We start from the raw sequence: 20,506 nt of genomic DNA on the forward strand, positions 1-20,506 counted from the left end.
TTAATAAGTACTCCAAGAATGCTAACTTCGAAAATAAACAATCCTCATTAATATCGAAAAAACTTTATGAATCATAGAATAAGTTTTATATCGTGTTAATTTTCAGTAAACAATTATATTTGGTCCAAAAAATAATTTTTTTATATGTANAGTTGGTTTATTTTATTTTGGTAAAATACTGATTTTGATATTTGTATTTATGAACCTTATCAAGTTGGTTTATTTTATTTTGGTAAAGTAATTTATAAGATGCTAGCAGAATATTGGAATTTTATATTTTTTCTTTAAAAATTGTGTACGGACCTATTTTTGATTGAATTTGAAAGTTCATATGGTGAACTCAATTACTTTCTTAGTCGAGTATTGGATACCGGTAAATTTATTTATTTACTTTTTTTAGCATGTTTACTTTTAATATTAAAAAAATATCAACTGTTTAATTTTTCCAAAAAAATAAAAACATTTCTTTAAAAAATAAATGAATATGTAAATATATATGTATATTTATTAACAAATTTATATATAACTTTCATGATTTGGTGTAACAAACAATGTATATGGCTGCTACAAAAAAAAAAAGAAAAAATGAGAATTTTATATTATATTTAAAATTCATTTTTTTTAAATTTTCATTTAAAATGTAGGAAAAGCTAGAAATGGTTTTACCCATTCAACGAAATTTTTACCGGCCTGGTAACTGAAATTTTTGCAGCTGCACAAATATTATCTAAAAGAGTAGATCTTTTGTGAAACGGTCTCACGAATATTTATTTGTGAGACGAGTCAACCCTACCAATATTCACAATAAAAAGTAATACTCTTAGCATAAAAATTAATACTTTTTCATGGATGACCCAAATAAAAAATCTGTCTTACAAAATCCGACCAATGAAACCGTCTCACACGAGTTTTTGTTATCGCCAAATTCTTACGTAGCTAGCCACCAGACAGTTTAAATATATGACAGATTCTTTGATTCCGTCAGGGAAAAAAAAAGGAAAATAAAATTTTTTTAAAAAAAGAAAATACAAAAATATACTAAATGATAATATAAAATGACCTTCCAATATATTAAATTTAAAATTAAAAAAGGCTTGCTATGATTTTTTTTTCAAAAAATAATTATGCATGAGGGCACAATTCAAGTTCTCTCACGCTATATTGCTTTCTAATTACCCGTTTTGGTGTATATATATATCTGTGTGCCTCTTAACTGGTTTTCTCAACATATGAAGCTCAAACACACAGACACACACATCAGTCTTGAAACTGAAAGATATCTTTTTGTCGTTCTCCCGTGGAATTTGAGGCGTTTCTTGATCAGGGTTTTTCGGTAAACACAGCTCTTTGTTGAGTTTTGTGTTTCAAGAACACGAGGAAGATATGGAGAATACTCTGCATTTCGTCGTTGGAATATTTGGTGGGTTTTTTCGCCATGCTCCGAAGAATCTTTTCTTGGGTAGTAATTTTTTTATTATATCTTTGTCTTCTAATTTTATTTTTTTCCTGTAATTTTACAGGGAATGCTTTCGCTCTGTTTCTTTTCTTGGCACCATTGTGAGCTTCCCCATTACCAGAATTAGTTATCTGTTTTTGTGTGTGCACGAGCTAACGTATTTCATGCTTAAAATCACGCATCAAAATTTAAATATTTTGTTCTTATGGCTCTCGCCTTGGCTGGCTGGATTTTTTCACTCTGTAGTTAAGAGTATTTCTACCTCAAGATTCAGAAAATATCACTTCTTTATCATCTTACTATGGTATTTTCTAATGATTATTATTATCATATGATGATATCTGATAGGATTACCTTCAAAAGGATTGTAAAGAAAAGGTCTACTGAGCAGTTTTCTGGAGTTCCCTATGTCATGACCTTACTCAACTGCTTGCTTTCTGCTTGGTGAGCTTCTTGAAATTTGTTCGATTAACCAGAGGTTTGCGGATGTTTTTTCATATAGAGATATGTTCCACCAAACGTTTTTTTCTGAATATTCGAGGCCAAGTTAGAAATTTAGTGGAATGGGTGAATTATTGCGTTTTCAGCAATAAAATTAGAAATTATTTAATTTAATTTGACAGGGCAACGCCCACTTTAGATGATTTGGCTCTTTTTCATGAATGAACTTATCTAGGTATGGTCTCCCCTTTGTGTCACCCAACAACATGCTAGTTTCAACGATAAATGGCACCGGTGCTGCCATTGAATTGGTTTACGTGCTGATCTTTCTCATATTTGCACCAAAGAAAGAAAAGGGCAAGATCCTGGGATTGCTCACTCTTGTCCTCGCCATTTTTGCAATTGTCGCGTTTGTTTCTCTATTCGCTCTCCATGGCAAAGGCAGAAAGTTTTTCTGTGGAGTCGCGGCTACTGTCTTCTCGATCATAATGTATGGTTCACCTTTGACAATCATAGTAAGTTTCCATTACCTTGTTTTTGTAAAATAGTTGTATTTTGTTAATGGTGTCTGAAATTATTTGGTTTCTAATTCTTTTTGCCTTTTGCTTTGTGTATGCAGAGGATGGTGATCAAGACTAAAAGTGTGGAATTCATGCCCTTCTTCTTATCATTGTTTGTGTTCTTGTGTGGTACATCCTGGTTTGTCTTTGGCCTCCTTGGAAAGGATCCCTTTGTTGCTGTAAGTATATGATATTGAAGTGCTAAAATTATGAGTGGGCTCGCGAATCTGTACACAACTGATCATATGAAAACAATCTTTCCAGATTCCAAATGGATTTGGCTGTGGATTAGGTGCAGTGCAACTGATACTATATGCCATATACCGCAAAAACAAAGGCCAGACCCAGAAAGGTGCGGCTAATGAATCCCAGGAGATGGAGAAAAGCATCTCCAAGCCCCACCAGGAGAAGCCATCAAACACACATTCATCACAGGATGAACAAGTCTAAGTCTCGGTCCCTGGATCGAAACGGAGTCGTCCCATTCTGAGCTTGTTCCTTCTGTAGAAATGTTTCTTTTTCCAACTCATATTGCAACCAGAATGGCTTTTGTTGTAATTTCCAAATAACGTAGGCCGTGTATTGGTTCCCAGTTTTTCTTTCTAAGTTTAACGTTCCCAAATAATCGATATAACCTTCGTTGAAATTATATAAAGTCCACACATAATTCAAGTTTCAAAGCATAATAAAATCGTACCATATCCAGTCACCTAGTTTGAAATACACATAACTTCCCACATGGAGGTCACCAATTAGATACCTGAATGGAGGGATTTCATTTCACCACATTAGGTAGTTACCGTGACAGGTCGACAGCTATCCTACAAATACGCTAGAGGACTCCCAAGGTCGGAATAAGCGGAAGGACGGGCGATATGGACGATTGCCACCCCTTGAACAATAAACAGATTAAATTTTCATCTACAATTTCTCATAAAAATTAAGTTTCACCGCTCTTGGTTTGATCTGGTCGCTCTTCTTCCTGAATCCTCTGTCCTCCCCTGATCTTACCGCCTAATTTTTATATATGAAGGGCATCATGGTTATTACTTATTACCACGCTGGAAATAGAGAGAATTTGTTTTGTCACTCTGATTGCACATGTAGCCATATTTGGGATATGCTAAAGCCTGACATCCAAATCTGATAACGACACTACAACCGGTTCCAAAGGCGAGCCACATGCATATCCTAATATTGATCAAGCTAGACAATTCCACTCTGACTTGCTTTCTAACACAGTTGCTTTAACTCGACAATTACATATACCCATTGCTGTCCCAGAAATCTGGTCAATGGCCACATGATTGATACATTTTAAAGAAGGCGAGACTCACACTTTTGCAAAAAAGAACACATGAAAACTGTTGTTTCTCTTATTTGCTTTTCTATCGTTTTATCTCGTTTCTTTTCATCCCCAACTTGATGTGCCTCTTGCATGTGGAAAGCCTCGTATTCATCGACTATCCCCACTGTATCCAGACAAGTCTGAAAGGGGATCGTTTAAGGTGCCCGGATACGCAACGGAAGTTTCAAAATATTTTTCATTCAAGAAAATCGAACACCCTAAACACTAAGATGTGTAGCAAATAAAATAAAACACAAAATGTCATACATAGAGTGTTTTAAAGATATACCTATCAATCTTAAAAGATTGATGATGACTCCAACTTAGTTGTCAAACAACTAAGCTTTTCAATGGCAAGACAAATCTTCAAGCTTCCAATTAGCACTCCTTGCTCAAAAATTAAGCTCACCACCAAAAGGAAGATCCCCTCTAATTTTGCACTAGAAAAATTAGAGGATTTTTCTTTGAGAAGTGTATGCAATCTTCAACAATTGAAGAAACAAAATGAAGGAGAGAATGGCATGAATATTTCGGCCAAGGCTAGAGGAAAGAAGGGGAGGACGACTTTTCTTGGTGCTTGAAAAAGTGATAAAGTGCATGAGCATGCCATGCATTGTTTTATTAAAAAGTTGCCCCAACCCTTCACCTCTCTTGCATGCTTTTCTATTTGGGTTTGTAACAATTACAAATCTCATGGACTTTTATTTAATGTCTCAAACATATTTGAGATCATTTAAACTTTACTTGAATTTACTCAAGCCCACTAGTTAAATAATTATTTCTAATTGGGCTCTACAAGATCCAATATTATTTAATTAATTCGACACTTGAATTAATTTAATTATTTGGACTCTACTAGCCTCACCAGTGTTTAATTAATTCAACACTTGAATTAATGTAATTTAGTCCATAATAATTTTTATGAAAATCACAATTTTCAAATACATTATTTATTTAATTCGAAACGTGAATTAATTTAATTATTTGGTCTCTACTAGGCCCACCAGTGTTTAATTAATTCAACACTTGAATTAATTTAATTATTTGGACTCTACTAGCCCCACCAGTGTTTAATTAATTCAACACTTGAATTAATTTAATTTAGTCCATAATAATGTTTATGAAAATCACAATTTTCAAATACATTATTTATTTGGTCAACTTTTAATTTAGGAACACTTCCATCAATTAAAAGTTACATTCTCAATAATTTTCTTATAGAAGTCATACTTCTATTTTGTTTACGCTTATAAACTCCTTTATAAGCCGTTCAACACATTGAACTATTTTACTTCTCAACGGGATCTAGAAAGTTAGCACTTATGTGGTCCTCAATGGTTCAATAATACAACTAACCGTGGGTTCACATCTCCATGTGATTCGGGACTAAACATATCCTTATATGAGCATACCCCAATTGCTTCATTCTTACTTATCAACTCCTTGATAATAAGAACGTCAGAACTCAAGTCTGATAGTACCCAACCAATCATGTTAAACGCCTAGTAGCATCGCTTACATGATTCCCTAGGTATCAAATGATAGTGACTGCATGAACCAATCTATTATGGTTAGCGTACAGTACGGTCCCTTCATCTCATATATCTCGACCGATTCGACAACTATTGGTATATCGAGAGCTGTCAAAGAATCGATACTATGTGTCATGTCGTAGTCGCATCGATGGTGTAATCTATGAAACCCCTTTCATAATTACTACCAACACTCTGATCAGATATTTCATACTACATACACATAGGATATCCATACTCGAAGGTAAGCGGTGAGTCCCCGACTACAATGCATCGACTCCTATATGTTTCGACAGAACACCCAACATTGCCACCTGATGACCCCATGAGAGTCGGTAAACAAGTCAAATTGCAATGCTAACATATAGAGTCTCAATGTTGTCCCGAGTCATAAGGACTAATGGTGTACAACCATAAATTAGGATGTTTCCACTCGATAAGTGAGAACCACTTGGAAAGTCGTAGACGGAGGGTTGTTCAGTGCACTCTACCAGGAGCATCTATCTGCATGCTCGGACATCAATTTGTCCCCTACCAATGAAACATGGTACTCACATCGCAGATACTAGTCTCCGACTCGAGCGGCCTATATCCTTCTTATCGGCGGCTGAATCGACTAGGAACTGTTTAGAATATACAGTATTCCAAATATGAGTTTCATGATACTCATCATATGAGCATCTCATATTCTTTCTACTATTTGTATTATCTATGCAACTAGCATGGGTATACAGATAAAGATGTGCCAAAACAATAATTTCAAATATAATTAAAATAAAGATTGTTTATACATAGAGTTTCATTGTGAACACTCGACCAACACTTGGCTCGACGGACACCTACTCTAACAAAGTCTTTCCAGCATGCTTATGTCCTCATTCACATGCACCATAGGAAACTTCCCATGGGGTCACCTATTTCAGAATTGCCAAAATTCAAGCATGCTTAATTTTTGGAGTTCTGAAGAGCTCCCGAAAAGAAAATGCATCTCCTTAATATTAGTAGTATCCATCAAATCTTTTAAGTCCTCCTGCAGAGTTCCATACCTGAATACTTTTGGAATTCCTCTCATTCCGGTACGAGATCGGTTCATTCATGTTCCTTTCGCCTGAAAGCATATCAGGAACCGCTCATTGTCAGTGCAACCTCATGACACCAGCGATTACCCCTCGTCCTCTTCGGCCTCGGGCCTCACAGCATGTGTTGATGAGTTAAATGAAATACACTTCTATCTTTTACATTTTATTATCTCAACTCAGCTGTGCAACACGCAAATTTAGTAATAACATGAAAAACAGCTAAGAAACAAGAAATGCAAGGCCAAAACTATTTACAAAATAGTATAAGTCGAGTCGAGTACTAGACTTTTTATTAAAACTTAATTGCAGGCTATGACCAAATAAATAAACTTGGAGTCACGACCCGAAACCGAGGTTAGTCGACACCTACGTTGTTCAATAATCACATAATTGCTAAACAACAAGCCTCGTAGTACATTATAAACCAAAACCAATTTATTTCATTAATATCATAAAATCGAATCGTCTTTATAATAGTAACTCTGAAAACGATAAAAATTTGCGTAAGCGTTTACAACTTGAATTAAAAACTTAAAAGAACGTAAACTTAATTAAACTTGTTCATGCGTCTACTACCAGCCCAAAACTGGAGGCAATATTTTTCTATCATAAATATATGTTGGTTTCCCTGCTGCTGGTGTGCCACGCCCTGCAAGGCTATGTTAGTTAGCAAATGGGCTGACTCATGAGTCATGGGCGGCAAATCTAGAGCTGGTGTGCTCTTGGGATCAACCACTGTTATATCGTCGATGCTGGGTCGTTTCTCCTCCTTAATTATAATGTGAATTCATTCGCCTGAAGCGTTTCCGAGCGTAGCCGGCTAGCCATTTGTTCTAGTTGAAAGAAAATTTGAATTTTCACAAATCATATTGTGGCCCATCTCAAGATAAAAAGGAGACAGCGACGACGACCGCAGTATAAATTTTGGACCAAAGATGCAAGCACGACCTCGATTTTAGAATTTTGAGACGTGTATGCGCATGTTTTTTTACTGTCACGATCCTGATATTTTCATTGATGCTATGAGAGTGCCTATAAATTAAATACAAGTATTTGAGATCCTTAAGCACATATCCATAAAAACAAATATTACATCATCTACCGAGGATTTAAGTGTTTAGAAAGATTCAAACATTGAGGAAAACAAGATATATAATTACAAATTAGTCAATAGTTGGATATAATGTTCGATTTTCTTCCACATATTACATCATTCAGTGTCTAGAAATGCTCTTCCAATCACTTTTGCCATATCTTTGCAGCCATAAAAAAATCTCCTATAGTACATGAGAACACAAGCACGGACCATTTGATTTACTTGTAGTCAATTGCTCAATTTGCGCATAAGAAACAATTGAAGGGATAAAATTAATGGCTGTTGCATCTTAGCATTGGTCTCTTTATACGTTCAGCTGCAAAAAGGGTAAAAATTAATTGGAAAATGTACCAAAACATTGAGTTCTTAGTTTTGGGCTTGACATGGAGGCCCAACCCCATTTCTATTTTCAATAAAATTAAATTAAAATATAACCATACATAATAGAATCGATTAATTAATTAGTTAGTTAAACGTTCATTATTTGATAGAATATCTGTACGTTCTTGCTCTCCCATCATGCTTTTACTTTATACATATACATATTCTTGTTAGACGTTGCAAGTTGCGAGTGAGACGTATCAAAACATCGGAAAATAAGAACTAAGAAGAAATTAATTAAGGGTTGTTTTTGTATGATTTGAAAGTAAAATTAAATTTCATCTAAGCTCATGCAGGAAAGTTGTCGTCAAATGAAGAATTTTTTTATGTATACTTTTTTTTTTAAAAAAAATTAGCATAAATCTGAAATTTAATTTTAATGTACATATAACTAAATCACATTTAGACGGTGTTTGGTAGAATTTATAAAGTCTAAAAAATAGATTATAAGCTCTAATTGTAAGAATATGATTTATTATTATTAATTATTAGTATTAGTATTATATTTATTATCTATTATGGAGTTCAAAACATTGAAAAAACAAGAGTTCAAAACATTGAAAAACAATGGTGCCCAAATTTTTGACTAAAATAATTAAAATATTTTAAAGCATGCATTAAATTATAAGAATTATTCTCCAATCTTACCTATAAATAGATGTTTTGAGAATGAGGGAAGACACACCATAAACCTCTCAAACTAGATCATGAATGAAGCTTGGACACCATCAACATTTTCTTGAGTGATATTTTCGAGCTAGATATTTTGTTCATTTTCGAGAGAAACTTCCAGTCCAACGGTTTATTCAAATCTAATCTCCACCATTCATATTACACTTTCATATGTTTTAAACATCATATCAAAATTTCAGCCTCATCCATACGGTCAAATTTTGTGAAACAATTCGGCAAGAAAACTGCTCGGATTTCAACCGAATTTAGCTAATTTACGGATTTTCGGACGATAAATTCCAGCTTGTTTCTTCCGTAATTTTGGAGCACCTTTTCAGTAAGTGGGCTTGTGTTTTAAAGTATTTAAGTATGTTTTCGAAAAATCGATCGACATGATATATTCGTTCGATTTGATATATGAATAATTCGTTTTGATAAATTGTTAAGCATGTTTAAATCAATTTCAAGTGCATGTTCCTTTCGTTTCAAAATTATGTTGTTTTCGTTTCATGTTATATTCTAATATATATTCTTAAACATCAATTTGGTGTATTCTAAGAATTATGTTTAAAGGCACTGTTATGATTCAAGTTAGAAATAGTAAAAAGAAAAATTTTCCTAAAACATGATAAGATATGACAAGTTTATGGCCCTTATGCGGTGGGTAATAATAACCGATATATGGCCTCACCCCTTAGAGGAATTACATATAGAGGACTGATCAGTAACACCATGGATAATAAGATGAAATAACAGTGCAATACGAATAATATATGATATGTCTATATGCATATGATAAGTTATGCTCATTGTTAATATCATGTCCTGATTTTGTTATGAATTATTATTGTGACATGAAATTCATTTAATATTTACATAAATATTTATAAGTTATGTCGTGTCTATCATTTTTTCTATTTATTGTTCCGACGTTTGTTGAGACACGGAAAATTTCGAATTGTTAAGATCTATATATGTATATTCTTGTGTTATTGTGATCGATCGTCCCCCACTTGCTGAGTATTTCACAAAATACTCACCCTTACACCTCTCACTCCCAGATAAGAATGAAAAACAAGTTGAAGAAGAAGAGCAAATGCATTTCTGGGGATGGTAACAAGGTTTCAGTTGATCAAGACATACTTTGGAATTTGGCTATCTTTTATTTTTACGTTATTCGTTTCTGCACTCGTTTGTTAAGTTGATTACGTTGTAAAGACAATGTATGTTTTATGAAAAAGACTGGTTTGGTTGTACACTGTACTATAAGGCTTGTTGATTTACGAATAAATAATTGTAAAACAACGTCGGATGTCAACTCACCCCGGTATCGGGACGTGACACTTATAATTTGTTTGGTAAAAAAAATTGCAAACTTGTGAGTTTTTGTTGGCAGCTTATAAGATATTTTAAAAAAAATTTAAGATACCCCACAATTTTTCAAAAATATCTTATTTTTATATTTGACTTCTCCAAAATATCATTATATATATTCTTAAATTTTTTTTTACAATCACTTCTTAACTATCCATGTTATCATTTTGTTTTTTTTTTTTTTTTATCAAATTTAAAATACTGTTTTTCCTATCTTTTTATCATGATCAAAAACTTGCGTGAGACGGTCTCACGGGTCGTATTTTGTGAGATGGATCTTTTATTTGGGTCATTCATGAAAAAATATTATTTTTTATACTAAGAGTATTATTTTTATTGTGAATATCGGTAGGATTGACTCGTCTCACAGATAAAGATTCATGAGACCGTCTCACAAGAGATCTACTCTTTATCATGATATAAAAACAAAAGTGTTAATATTTTATTTAGTGAGTTATTAATTACAATTTTTTTATTAATATTTTATTTATACACATTAAAAATAATATTACATATTTTTCTCCAAAGAACATAAATTTTTCTAAATATAAATTTAAAATAGACTTATTTGTTTAAATATTAAAAGTATAAAACTATTTTCATTAATAATAAAAAAGATTTTATAATATCAACACATTAATAGCTTTAAGCTATTTTAAATAAGTTCATTCAAACATTTTAACAGTTTATTTTCAAAATAAAACCTCACATCTTAGCAGCTCCTAAAACAACTCATAAGACGTAAGAGCTTATAAGTTATTTTAAATAAGTTTAGCCAAACACCCTCTTAATATTGAAGCTGATTAGATTATTACAAAACTCATGTGAGACGGTCTTACAGATCAATTTTGTGAGACAGATATTTTATTTGAACTATCCATGAAAAATATTATTTTTTATTGTAAATATGAGCATGGTTGACTCGTCTCACGAATAAAGATGCGAAAAACCATTTTACAATATACCTAATCCTAGATTATAATCGCAAAACTTATTATATGAGCACATGCTCTATCTATACTATATAATAACGAATTTACTTAATCTTTTGTTGCGATAATTTACATATCAATACTCCAATTAAATTTTCTTGAAACTCTACAATAGTAAATCCCATTCACCAAGTTCTTTTCAAATGTAGCTTTCCCTCGTAAGATTCCACGAAGATGAGAACTCGGAAATCTTGTCAACCATTTATTCTCCAGCATTTGGCGTTTACCAACTTTGATTTTTGTTATATCCGTAATATATTTTCGATAAATATAATACACAACAATGTTTTCTTCCTTAATTAAATATGATAAAAAGGTTTCTTGGTAGCTTCGTATAAGTACCACCGATGGGCATATATGTGTATATATATTATATCTGTGAAGCCCATAATTAAAGAGGAGGAAGAATGATTGTTGTTGGAAAAATGGTTTATGTGTCCATTTAGCGTTGATAGATAATTCGAACAAGTTGTAAATAAAATTTTGTAATAAAATTATTTTCTCGATTATCAGTACTTAGGATTAGTGAGAAATTAATTGTCCGAATTTTATCGAAAGAGAAAAAAATAGATGGAAAATATTTTTTATATATATATATATAGTTAATTTAATTTTACGTACGAATTTTTAATCTTTACCACTTAAAATCTAAATTTAGAAGATTAAACTCGTGAGTTTGGATTTTGTTAATTTATACGCTTAAATTCGAATTTTGGAATTAAAATTGAGAGTTTCCTTCAATTTTCGAATTTATAAAACAATTGTGCTTAAATCCAAGTTTGCAAGATTTAAAATCTTGAATTTGGATTTTTAAGTTTAATGTTTAAAATTTAAACTTGAAAAGTTTATATACCATATTGATTGTGTTCTTAACATTTCAAAGTTCTTGTGATTTAAAATGTGTAGTGCTACTATTTTAAATTTTATAGTCGTTGTATTTTAAGAAACGACTTGCTAACAACTGTGAGCAACGGAGCGGGAGAATATCGTTTTAAGGAAAAATACTCAAACTCTTTACTCGACAAATTTTTCATACCCATTTTTTTTACCCGTTTATAGCTCGTGTTTTCCCAAGACAAACACTAAAATATACTCAACAATCGCTCATGCCAAGAAGTTGTACAGACAATGAGCGGCTTCTGATATTATTCTAGGTGAAGGGGTACATGAATGAACAAGTCTCACAACGGAATGACAGAGATTCCAAGACTGTGTAGGTATGAAATTGTGCAGTTGAGGATCCAGGGATTAGAAAGATTTGATAGATACCACTAATATCAACAACATGTATCTTCTTTGGAGCCAATAAATTAAAAACCCCAAAGTTAAGTGTATTTGACTTTTGGCAATTCAAGATAGGTGACACCTGATAAGTTTTTCAAGGTATGTGTGTGTGAATGATGACATAAACACGCTGGAAAGACCTGTATTGTTACAAGAGTGGGTATCATGTGAGACCGTCTCACGGATCTTAATCTGTGAGACGGTTCCACCCTACCCATATTCACAATAAAAAGTAATACTCTTAGCATAAAAAATAATATTTTTTCATGGATGACCCAAATAAGAGATCCATCTCACAAATACGACCCGTGAGACCGTCTCACACGAGTTTTTGTCATTGTTACAATGGAGACAATATTTGAATCGGGGCGTTACAATATTTCTCAGGTGTTGTCGGAAATTTCTTCTTTTGCAATCAATATATTAACGAAGTAAAAGATTACAATGTATGATATCTCACAAGGAATGAAACGATTAGGGCAGCAAAAGATTGTATCATTTTTTTCATGATATTTTTCTAATAAATAATGTTTTCGAAAGTTAAGCTAAATAAAACACATCCACTTGTCTATAGTCATATGTTCACAAGAAATAGATAAACTGTCACAATCCTTAGTCTCGTATACTTTACCTAAATTGAGAATTAGAAGTTTTGAATTGCTAATTGAAAAAGAAATGCAAATATTTCTCAGATATTATGCCAACTAAATACTGTACTTTATCATTTGAATTTAAACAGATTAACGATCAAATATAGTTGCAAGGATTAATAAATTGGGGGTTGGTATTAACTAAATTTCAGCAAGAAATGTCTGATCCTCGCATATAATTCGTACGGTATACTTCATTTCGGATTTTAAAATTTTTTTATTTAGGTGTTAGGCCATCATTTGTAAAGGAATATTGGCTGCTGAAGAATCGTTTCTATGCAAATCCCGAGTTTAATTAAATCCCTACAAACACGCTCTTTTAATATAGTGCACACACAGGCATGCATGAGCAGCCACTCTCAAAGAATTTAGTTAAAAAGGATACATAAGAGAATGTTTTTTTTTTTCCTTTTGAACATTTTTCCCCCAAGATTAATGGGTGAAACGTAACAATATCAAACGAAATTTGAAAATAATTGCATTTAAATTGGCCAAAATAAAATCCACGTTCGCCTTCCTCAAGATCATGTAGGCTACGCACTACATCTCATTTGATTTGGTTAATTTAAGATACATAATCGAAAGCTAGCTATTTCAAATCTTTCCTTTTTCATCATAAAAAAATATCACAAATGTTGTCCTGTATAAAACTAACATGACTTATATATTTTGAAATAAAATATTTTTAATTTGAACGTTTTCTGGTCGATGTAAGTTTTGTCCAAGAAAATTTGAAATTTAGTGAGGCATTATGCGCAAAAGTTGTTAGGCTAACACTCTACGTGCGTATAGCTAGCAAGTTCGAAGTTAGATATGTAAATTTGTAGTTTCTAACTGGAAATATTAATGAGAAAATTAAGAGCAAGGATGTAACAAATAAGATCACGCAATCCTATCTTTTAAGATAACATGAAGTTTGTTCAAAATTAATAGTCCTCAAGATTTAACCTTTTATCCCAAATTACAGTCTCTTCATTTTTTCCACATTATCTATTAAGAAAATAACAAATTTAGTCATCTAATTAAGTTTTAGTCGTGCAATTTTGTTTTTTGTTTGTTTATAGTCTTATTTCGTTGGAGAGTTGATGTGACGATTAGCAATTTCGGTCATCGCATCAGCATTTCCCTTTCCATTTCCATTCAATTTTTTTCATTTTCTTAATGACTTGATACATCTGAATCTATTAAACACTTCAAATTAAAGTAAAATATAAGAATTAATAAGGTATTAAACTATTTTATTACTAAAATAAACTTTCAGCGTGTTTAAACTAAATTTGTAACCATTTAGAGTTGTAGTTTAACATTCTCAAAAGAAATAATTACCATGAATGATTAACCCAATATTAATTTCCGTAATTGTGATAAGCACGTATGTTTAACCATTGTCCCCGCGCTTTGAAAAAAAAAAAGTAATACATTTTGTTTAGTTGCATCATTAGACAAATTGGTAAACCTCAGAAAATTTTGATTAACTTGATTAGATAATCTATGATATAACACAAAAATTCCAGTGAGACGGTATCGCATATCAATTTTGTGAGATAAATATTCTATTTGTGTCACTCATAAAAAATCATTAATTTTTATATCAAAAATATTATTTTTTATATATTATAAATATAAACATAGTTGATCCATCTAACGAATAAAGATCCGTGAGACTATCTCATAAGAAAATATAAATACATGTCACCAGACATTAATTAAGATTTGACACTGATATTGCAACCACCATGGAGTACTGTTGTATGCTTGACAATTGGTGACGTTAATAGATACTGCATCTTATACATTATCTTATCAAATTGAACCAAAGGACTATCGATCGAGAGCTAGGCAATCAATTTCGTGGGTTATGGAATAATCATTCAGTTAAGAAATCAATTTTTAAATATCTCTCAATGTGTGTAAATTCACTTTCCCATCTACTTCGCCCATTCTACACACAAGAAGAAATTACTAAAATACTGTAACAATTTGGTTCTATCTGTTTGCTGATAGTTTTTACAGTTCACAAATCACTCTACAGTAAGAAAATCGTTACGGCCACGAAAAGAAATTAAACGTGCTAAAATAATGTGGAAAATGTTAACTAATTGCAGTAAATAATTTTTAGTACTTACCCTCTTTTTAAAAAAAAAATAAAAATCTCCTATTAAATATTACCAAAAAAAATTACAAGCTTTTAACTAATTTCTCATCATTATATCGATGCTGAGTTCTTAAGCTTTAAAAGCCTTACAATTATATATCAAGCAAATTCGCTTATGTATCTATGAAATCTCACTTTTGCTGCTGTCCTCTGTAATGTTCATGATGTTTTTCCTCCCATTTTCCTTCTTATATCTTTCACTTGCCTACTTTTTCGAATTCGAGGTAAATACTTAATTTTTCTCATTTGATTTACGATTTTTTTGGGTCATTTTTTCTTCTTCTGCTCTTTCTCATGTATTATGTAAAATGGAATCCATACTTTTCTGACTTCTCATAATCTTATTATGACATGAATCATCTATATTAGTTGAGCGTATGAGTTTCGCATAATTCTTTTTTTCCGTTCACGTGTAAATTTTTAGTTCAGTTAGATATATTTTATTCATCAATTATCGCTTTGGTTCTTGAATTTCCAAAGGTTCATTTTAATTAATTTAAATATTATCATAGTTATAAAAAAAAATGGTTGGAAAAAATTTGAAATTGGACATGTAAGTTACCTTTGTTCTCTAATTTTTCAAAATTTTGTTTTCCTGCAATAAATTAGTATTTTTTCCCATTTACCGAAAAATGTTTCATTTCTCAACATTTTTAATTAAATGCTATATATTGAAAAGCACAAATTCAAATGGCCACATATACCAAGATGATTACATCAAAATATTAAGATGTGGACTTTGACCTAACCAACCCCAAAAGCTAACTCAAGAGGGGAAGATTGTCTAATTCCATATATGTAACTCTCAGGTATTTTATCCAACTGATGTGGAAGGAGTTGCATACATGGATGTGGACAATCCTCCCCTCTTGAGCTAGTTTTTAAGGTTGAGTTAGGTCAAAGTCACAATCTTAACATGGTATCAGAATCAGGTTCCACCGTTATACGTTAAACTGCCTATAGTTAGGACACTCGTTATGCCTATAGTTGGGTCATTTGTAAACCCCACGATCCAGATGTTCATTCATGGTCGTGAGGAGTGTGTGTTAGTTGTTTCACATCGATTGGATAATATACATGTGAGTTGCATATATGGACTTGGATAATCCTCCCCTCTTGAGCTAGTTTTTGGGACTGAGTTATGTACAAGTTCCAATCTTAACACAAAACCTCTCGTCTGAGATAACATATAATAATTAATTCCAAAGAAATCAATAATCTAGATTTTCTTTTAACCCAAAGTAACAATTTTTAACCAAAGATGTGGCCATCAATGAAAGAAAGAGTCTCTCAACATGGAGAAAAGTCCATTTTGTGGTGCAAAAACAATTAAGCAAACAAGTTACTGCAAGCATATATCCACACCTCTAAATGAAACTCAACCAATTCATTTTGTGTTTTCATTACTGCGCTTCACATTTGTGTACTCGTGATCTCTCAATATATAAAATTTTTACTCCTGTTTTTTTCAGTATATCTTTGAGAAATTCATGTGGTAGATTGACATCTAAGGATATATATGGATGAAACTTGCCGTGGTTCGAGCAATGATACAAGGAGTACTTGTCCTCGGGGGCACTGGAGACCTGCAGAAGACGATAAACTCCGGCAACTTGTTCTTCAATACGGTCCCCAACACTGGAATTCCATTGCTGAAAAGCTTCAAGGAAGATCAGGTACATATATATACACCAATTAAGGGTTAATTTCATTTGTTTAGGTATAATCCCTTATTTAGAGATCATGTGTTAGGTCATTATTGAGCCACTAATAAAAACGATGATTAATTCTAGACAACGATTCTTGAATTATATGTGGAGGTGAGGAGTGAGGATTAGGGTGGCTAGATTTCCTCATGAGAACTTTTGAAATACAATTTTTTGCATCCCATTTGTTTTTCAATTTTTTGTTTACTAATCTTCTCCGGTATTTAAAATTTTCGTGCCCTTAACAAGTATCTTTATCTGCCTTTGATGGAAAAACAAAGAATCTATGAAGATATTACGAGAGGCGATTCGACATCAAGAATTATAACACCGGATTGAGCTCACCAATCACCATATATATGTTATATATACATACACGTACATATATGTATATTTATATGATAATTATTAACACACTAGAAACCAATTTGTTATATATTATTTTCGTAATCCAATTTTCTTAACTAGTAATCACTTTTCTTTTCATGACCCCGAAAATTTTGTATATTTATCAATTATTCGTATATATTCACACACACACACACACACAAAAGAAGCTACGTCTTATTATGTCATTTGTTTCGAGAATTTAATTATGATCCATTATATATATGATATGCAGGGAAGAGTTGCAGATTAAGATGGTTTAATCAGCTGGATCCAAGAATAAACAGTAGGCCGTTTTCAGAAGACGAAGAAGAAAGATTGCTAGCAGCTCACAGATTACATGGCAATAAATGGGCACTTATATCCAGGCTTTTCCCAGGTAGAACTGATAATGCAGTGAAGAATCATTGGCATGTGATCATGGCTAGAAAGCAAAGAGAAAATTCCAAGTTTTCAAGCAAGAAAAATAGATTTCAAGATCCTAATCCTCCAACAAATTTCACCAAACCCTCCTATAATTATGTTTATCGACCAAAGAATTCAGGCATCCAAGAGGGTTCTGGCAAGAGAATCAGCTTCGCGAATGGTGGGATTTCCCAACTGCGCAGCCAATCATCCTCGAGTTTGCCTCTTTCGTGGCCTATTAATTATAATTTATTTTCTTATTATAACTCTCTGGATTCATTGGCAAGAAAAGGCCAATTACTCAGTTCTACATCATATAGCTCAAATCACGAGAACAATTTCTCGAGATTTGGTGCTTATGGGGCTTTAGCAGCATTTGGTGCCTTAAACAGTACTAGGCTTCTCTCAGTACATACCACAGAAAATTCAGATCATTTACATAAAATGAGATCGAACACGAAGCATCAGATTGAAGATCAGATATCTGTCAAAAAGAAGAATGTTACCTTCATAGATTTTCTTGGTGTGGGTGGATCTCTTCTTGACTAGCAGCATTATCTAAGTTTTTTCTCCAGGTTAAGTTACATATAGCATGATATGTTGATTGAGGAAGATCATGCATGGATGCGATATCCCAATTAGAGTTCGCTATGTAGCTATGCATTTTATATTTTGTGCATTACCTGTTATATATTTTGTAGCATCTAAGGTTTAATTTAGACTGTACGTAAGTGATAAATTTCAATTTTCTATATAACCATAGCTAGGTTACAATAATCCAAGATAAAGATTACATGGGGAAATAACTAATTTTTTTGTAAGTTAGCCTATTTTGGGTTTCGGTATTTAAGTTTGGTCTTAGTACAATAATTTTGTCTTTTATTATTCTTATATATTTTGTTGGAGTTCTGACGCGACGTTGTAAATTGTTGATTTGACGCCAAATATTGTTGATCTCTCAATACCCTATTTAATTAGGTTAGCTAAGTCTTTTTTTTTCTGCGAGTTTTCATTAAATTTTAAATAAAGTTTAATTTTTACCACTTTAAAATATATGATATTTACCATGAATTTTTACAAGTTGCTTCGAGAGTAAAAAAAAAAAAGTGGGGGAAGATAATATTACAATTGAGTCTCGAACTTGATACATCGATGTCAGATGAACTACAAATCATCAGTTGATCAAATTTTTGTTGACGCTTTTTGTTTATTATTATTTTCTTAAACAAATATCCTCAGTTATTATTGTAGAAAATTAAATAACAACAACCGAGGGTTTCTTAGATTTCTAATGAAAGACCCATCCTATATAGGAATCTCAAGCAATGTCTATGCTACTCCTATTTTTATTCCGTGAAATAACTCGTCCTAGCTAGAAAATTCACTAATAATATTACCAAGACAGAAATAGGAATTTGTTTCTGAATGGGCTTCACATTAGCCCATTTATATTTATTTGGGCTTTGATGCGTTTGTATGTGGGCCTAATGGGACTGAGAGTGAGAGATCATATATGTTGGACCAAAATTCAGATCATATTTGTGTATCACCTATTTTCTTGGGTTTTAAGTTTACAAAAAGTTTTTTTTTTTTTTTTTTGGGAAATGTACGTCGAAGTTATTTTATTTTATTTTTATAATAAACCACCCAATTTGCAGTTGAGGTCGAATTTTAATTTTTCCAAATAATAATTCAACATTTATGTTGTCATTTTTTTCGATCTATCTCTTATTGTACTTGTACATGTAAATTCACGTTGGTAAATAAATACATGTTTCAATTATTGCTAAGAGAGAGACAATTTCCATCGAATAACGTTGGATACAATATAGGACGGTAATATTGATGTGACCTTCCCTCCTTTTTGGCAAAATAAATACATAAAAGGAAAAAAAACAAAGAATCAGTCTAGCACAATAGAAGCCGGCCTTTTGGAAATATATATATTCCAGGGCCCCATTTTTTAGATGCTAGCTCTTGTAAAGAAATATAAAATGATTATTTTAATTGTTAAGCCAATAATTTTTTATTTAAAAAAACTCGAAAAAATAAAAATATTTAAAAATGATGAATTTGTGTCAACTACATGCCTCTTTTTATTAAAAAAAATGCTTCATAAAAATGTTCTTATCATAAATATTGCCTGCGGCTAACAATCTAATAAATTATTCACAAAAACTTTTATAAGAAAGACTAATGAATCAGTTTAGTTAGACGAATCTTCTATCCGATCCTGTTCAAGAAAATTTATATTTTTCATAATAAATATGTATAGCATCGACCAAATTCACAGATATATATGGCGGATTATATATAAGGTCTCACAAAAAAACTTGCTTTTATATATTTGGCAGATTATGTGGGCTGAATGTTCAAAGAAATTACAAGAAAAATGATAATTACTATGGGCCTTATGTGTGTCTTCGAGGAAATTACGCAGAAAATGATACTTGGATATAACCTCGAAACATCATCATTAATATAATGCATGACTTTAACTTAAAACATTTTAATTTTCAATTCCATTCCAAATAATTAATTTTACAAATTAACTATTTTATTAAATTATACTCCATTTCATTGCGTCAGCATAAATTTTTAATAAATTTTTAAGACCTAAGATGTTTCGGTGAACGATTCTCGTATCCAACATAAAAATCTAAAATAGATCTGATTTTCCACATTTATCGTTAGTTGAAGAATACAATATCATCAATATTAAAATTAAAAAATCGAAAAGAAAAGGTTACATTTTAATGTCATTCTTACATAGAAGAGATGCAATTTCTTGGTAAGCGCTTATATTAAATTACACAAAAAACAACACCACACACAACAAATATATAACTAAAAACAAATTTAGATGACATGATCAAGAAAAAATCATTCAAGAATAATTAAAGTCCAACAACTCTCGTTTATCCCCATTCTATCGCCTCTTCCACACAAAGTTTCTGCCAAAAAAATTACAGGGAAAAAAAAAACACC

General features: G+C 31.9%; 2 protein-coding genes across 4 annotated transcripts; both read left to right on the top strand.

Annotated features, from left to right (window-relative positions):
- The first annotated feature begins 1,212 nt into the window (after positions 1-1,212).
- On the top strand, positions 1,213-2,930 carry LOC140983047 (bidirectional sugar transporter SWEET1-like). Of its 2 annotated transcripts, XM_073449925.1 has the most exons (6): positions 1,213-1,420; positions 1,521-1,557; positions 1,805-1,900; positions 2,133-2,412; positions 2,517-2,636; positions 2,722-2,930. In XM_073449925.1, exons 1-6 carry the CDS (start codon positions 1,384-1,386, stop codon positions 2,905-2,907), a joined length of 756 nt encoding a protein of 251 aa, XP_073306026.1. In that variant the 5' UTR covers positions 1,213-1,383; the 3' UTR covers positions 2,908-2,930. The 2 variants fall into 2 exon arrangements, with proteins under 2 accessions (XP_073306026.1, XP_073306025.1); XM_073449924.1 differs by lacking the exon at positions 1,805-1,900.
- A 12,194-nt stretch (positions 2,931-15,124) lies between these two features.
- On the top strand, positions 15,125-18,373 carry LOC140983284 (uncharacterized). 2 transcript variants are annotated; one of them, XM_073450262.1, is made up of 3 exons: positions 15,125-15,244; positions 16,520-16,696; positions 17,349-18,373. In XM_073450262.1, exons 2-3 carry the CDS (start codon positions 16,540-16,542, stop codon positions 18,065-18,067), a joined length of 876 nt encoding a protein of 291 aa, XP_073306363.1. In that variant the 5' UTR covers positions 15,125-15,244; positions 16,520-16,539; the 3' UTR covers positions 18,068-18,373. The 2 variants fall into 2 exon arrangements, with proteins under 2 accessions (XP_073306363.1, XP_073306362.1); XM_073450261.1 differs by having other exon boundaries at positions 16,493-16,696; positions 17,349-18,372.
- Positions 18,374-20,506: the final 2,133 nt, after the last annotated feature.

The sequence above is a fragment of the Primulina huaijiensis genome, chromosome 8 (genome assembly GCF_012295235.1).
Source record: "Primulina huaijiensis isolate GDHJ02 chromosome 8, ASM1229523v2, whole genome shotgun sequence".
Classification (NCBI taxonomy): Eukaryota; Viridiplantae; Streptophyta; class Magnoliopsida; order Lamiales; family Gesneriaceae; genus Primulina; species Primulina huaijiensis.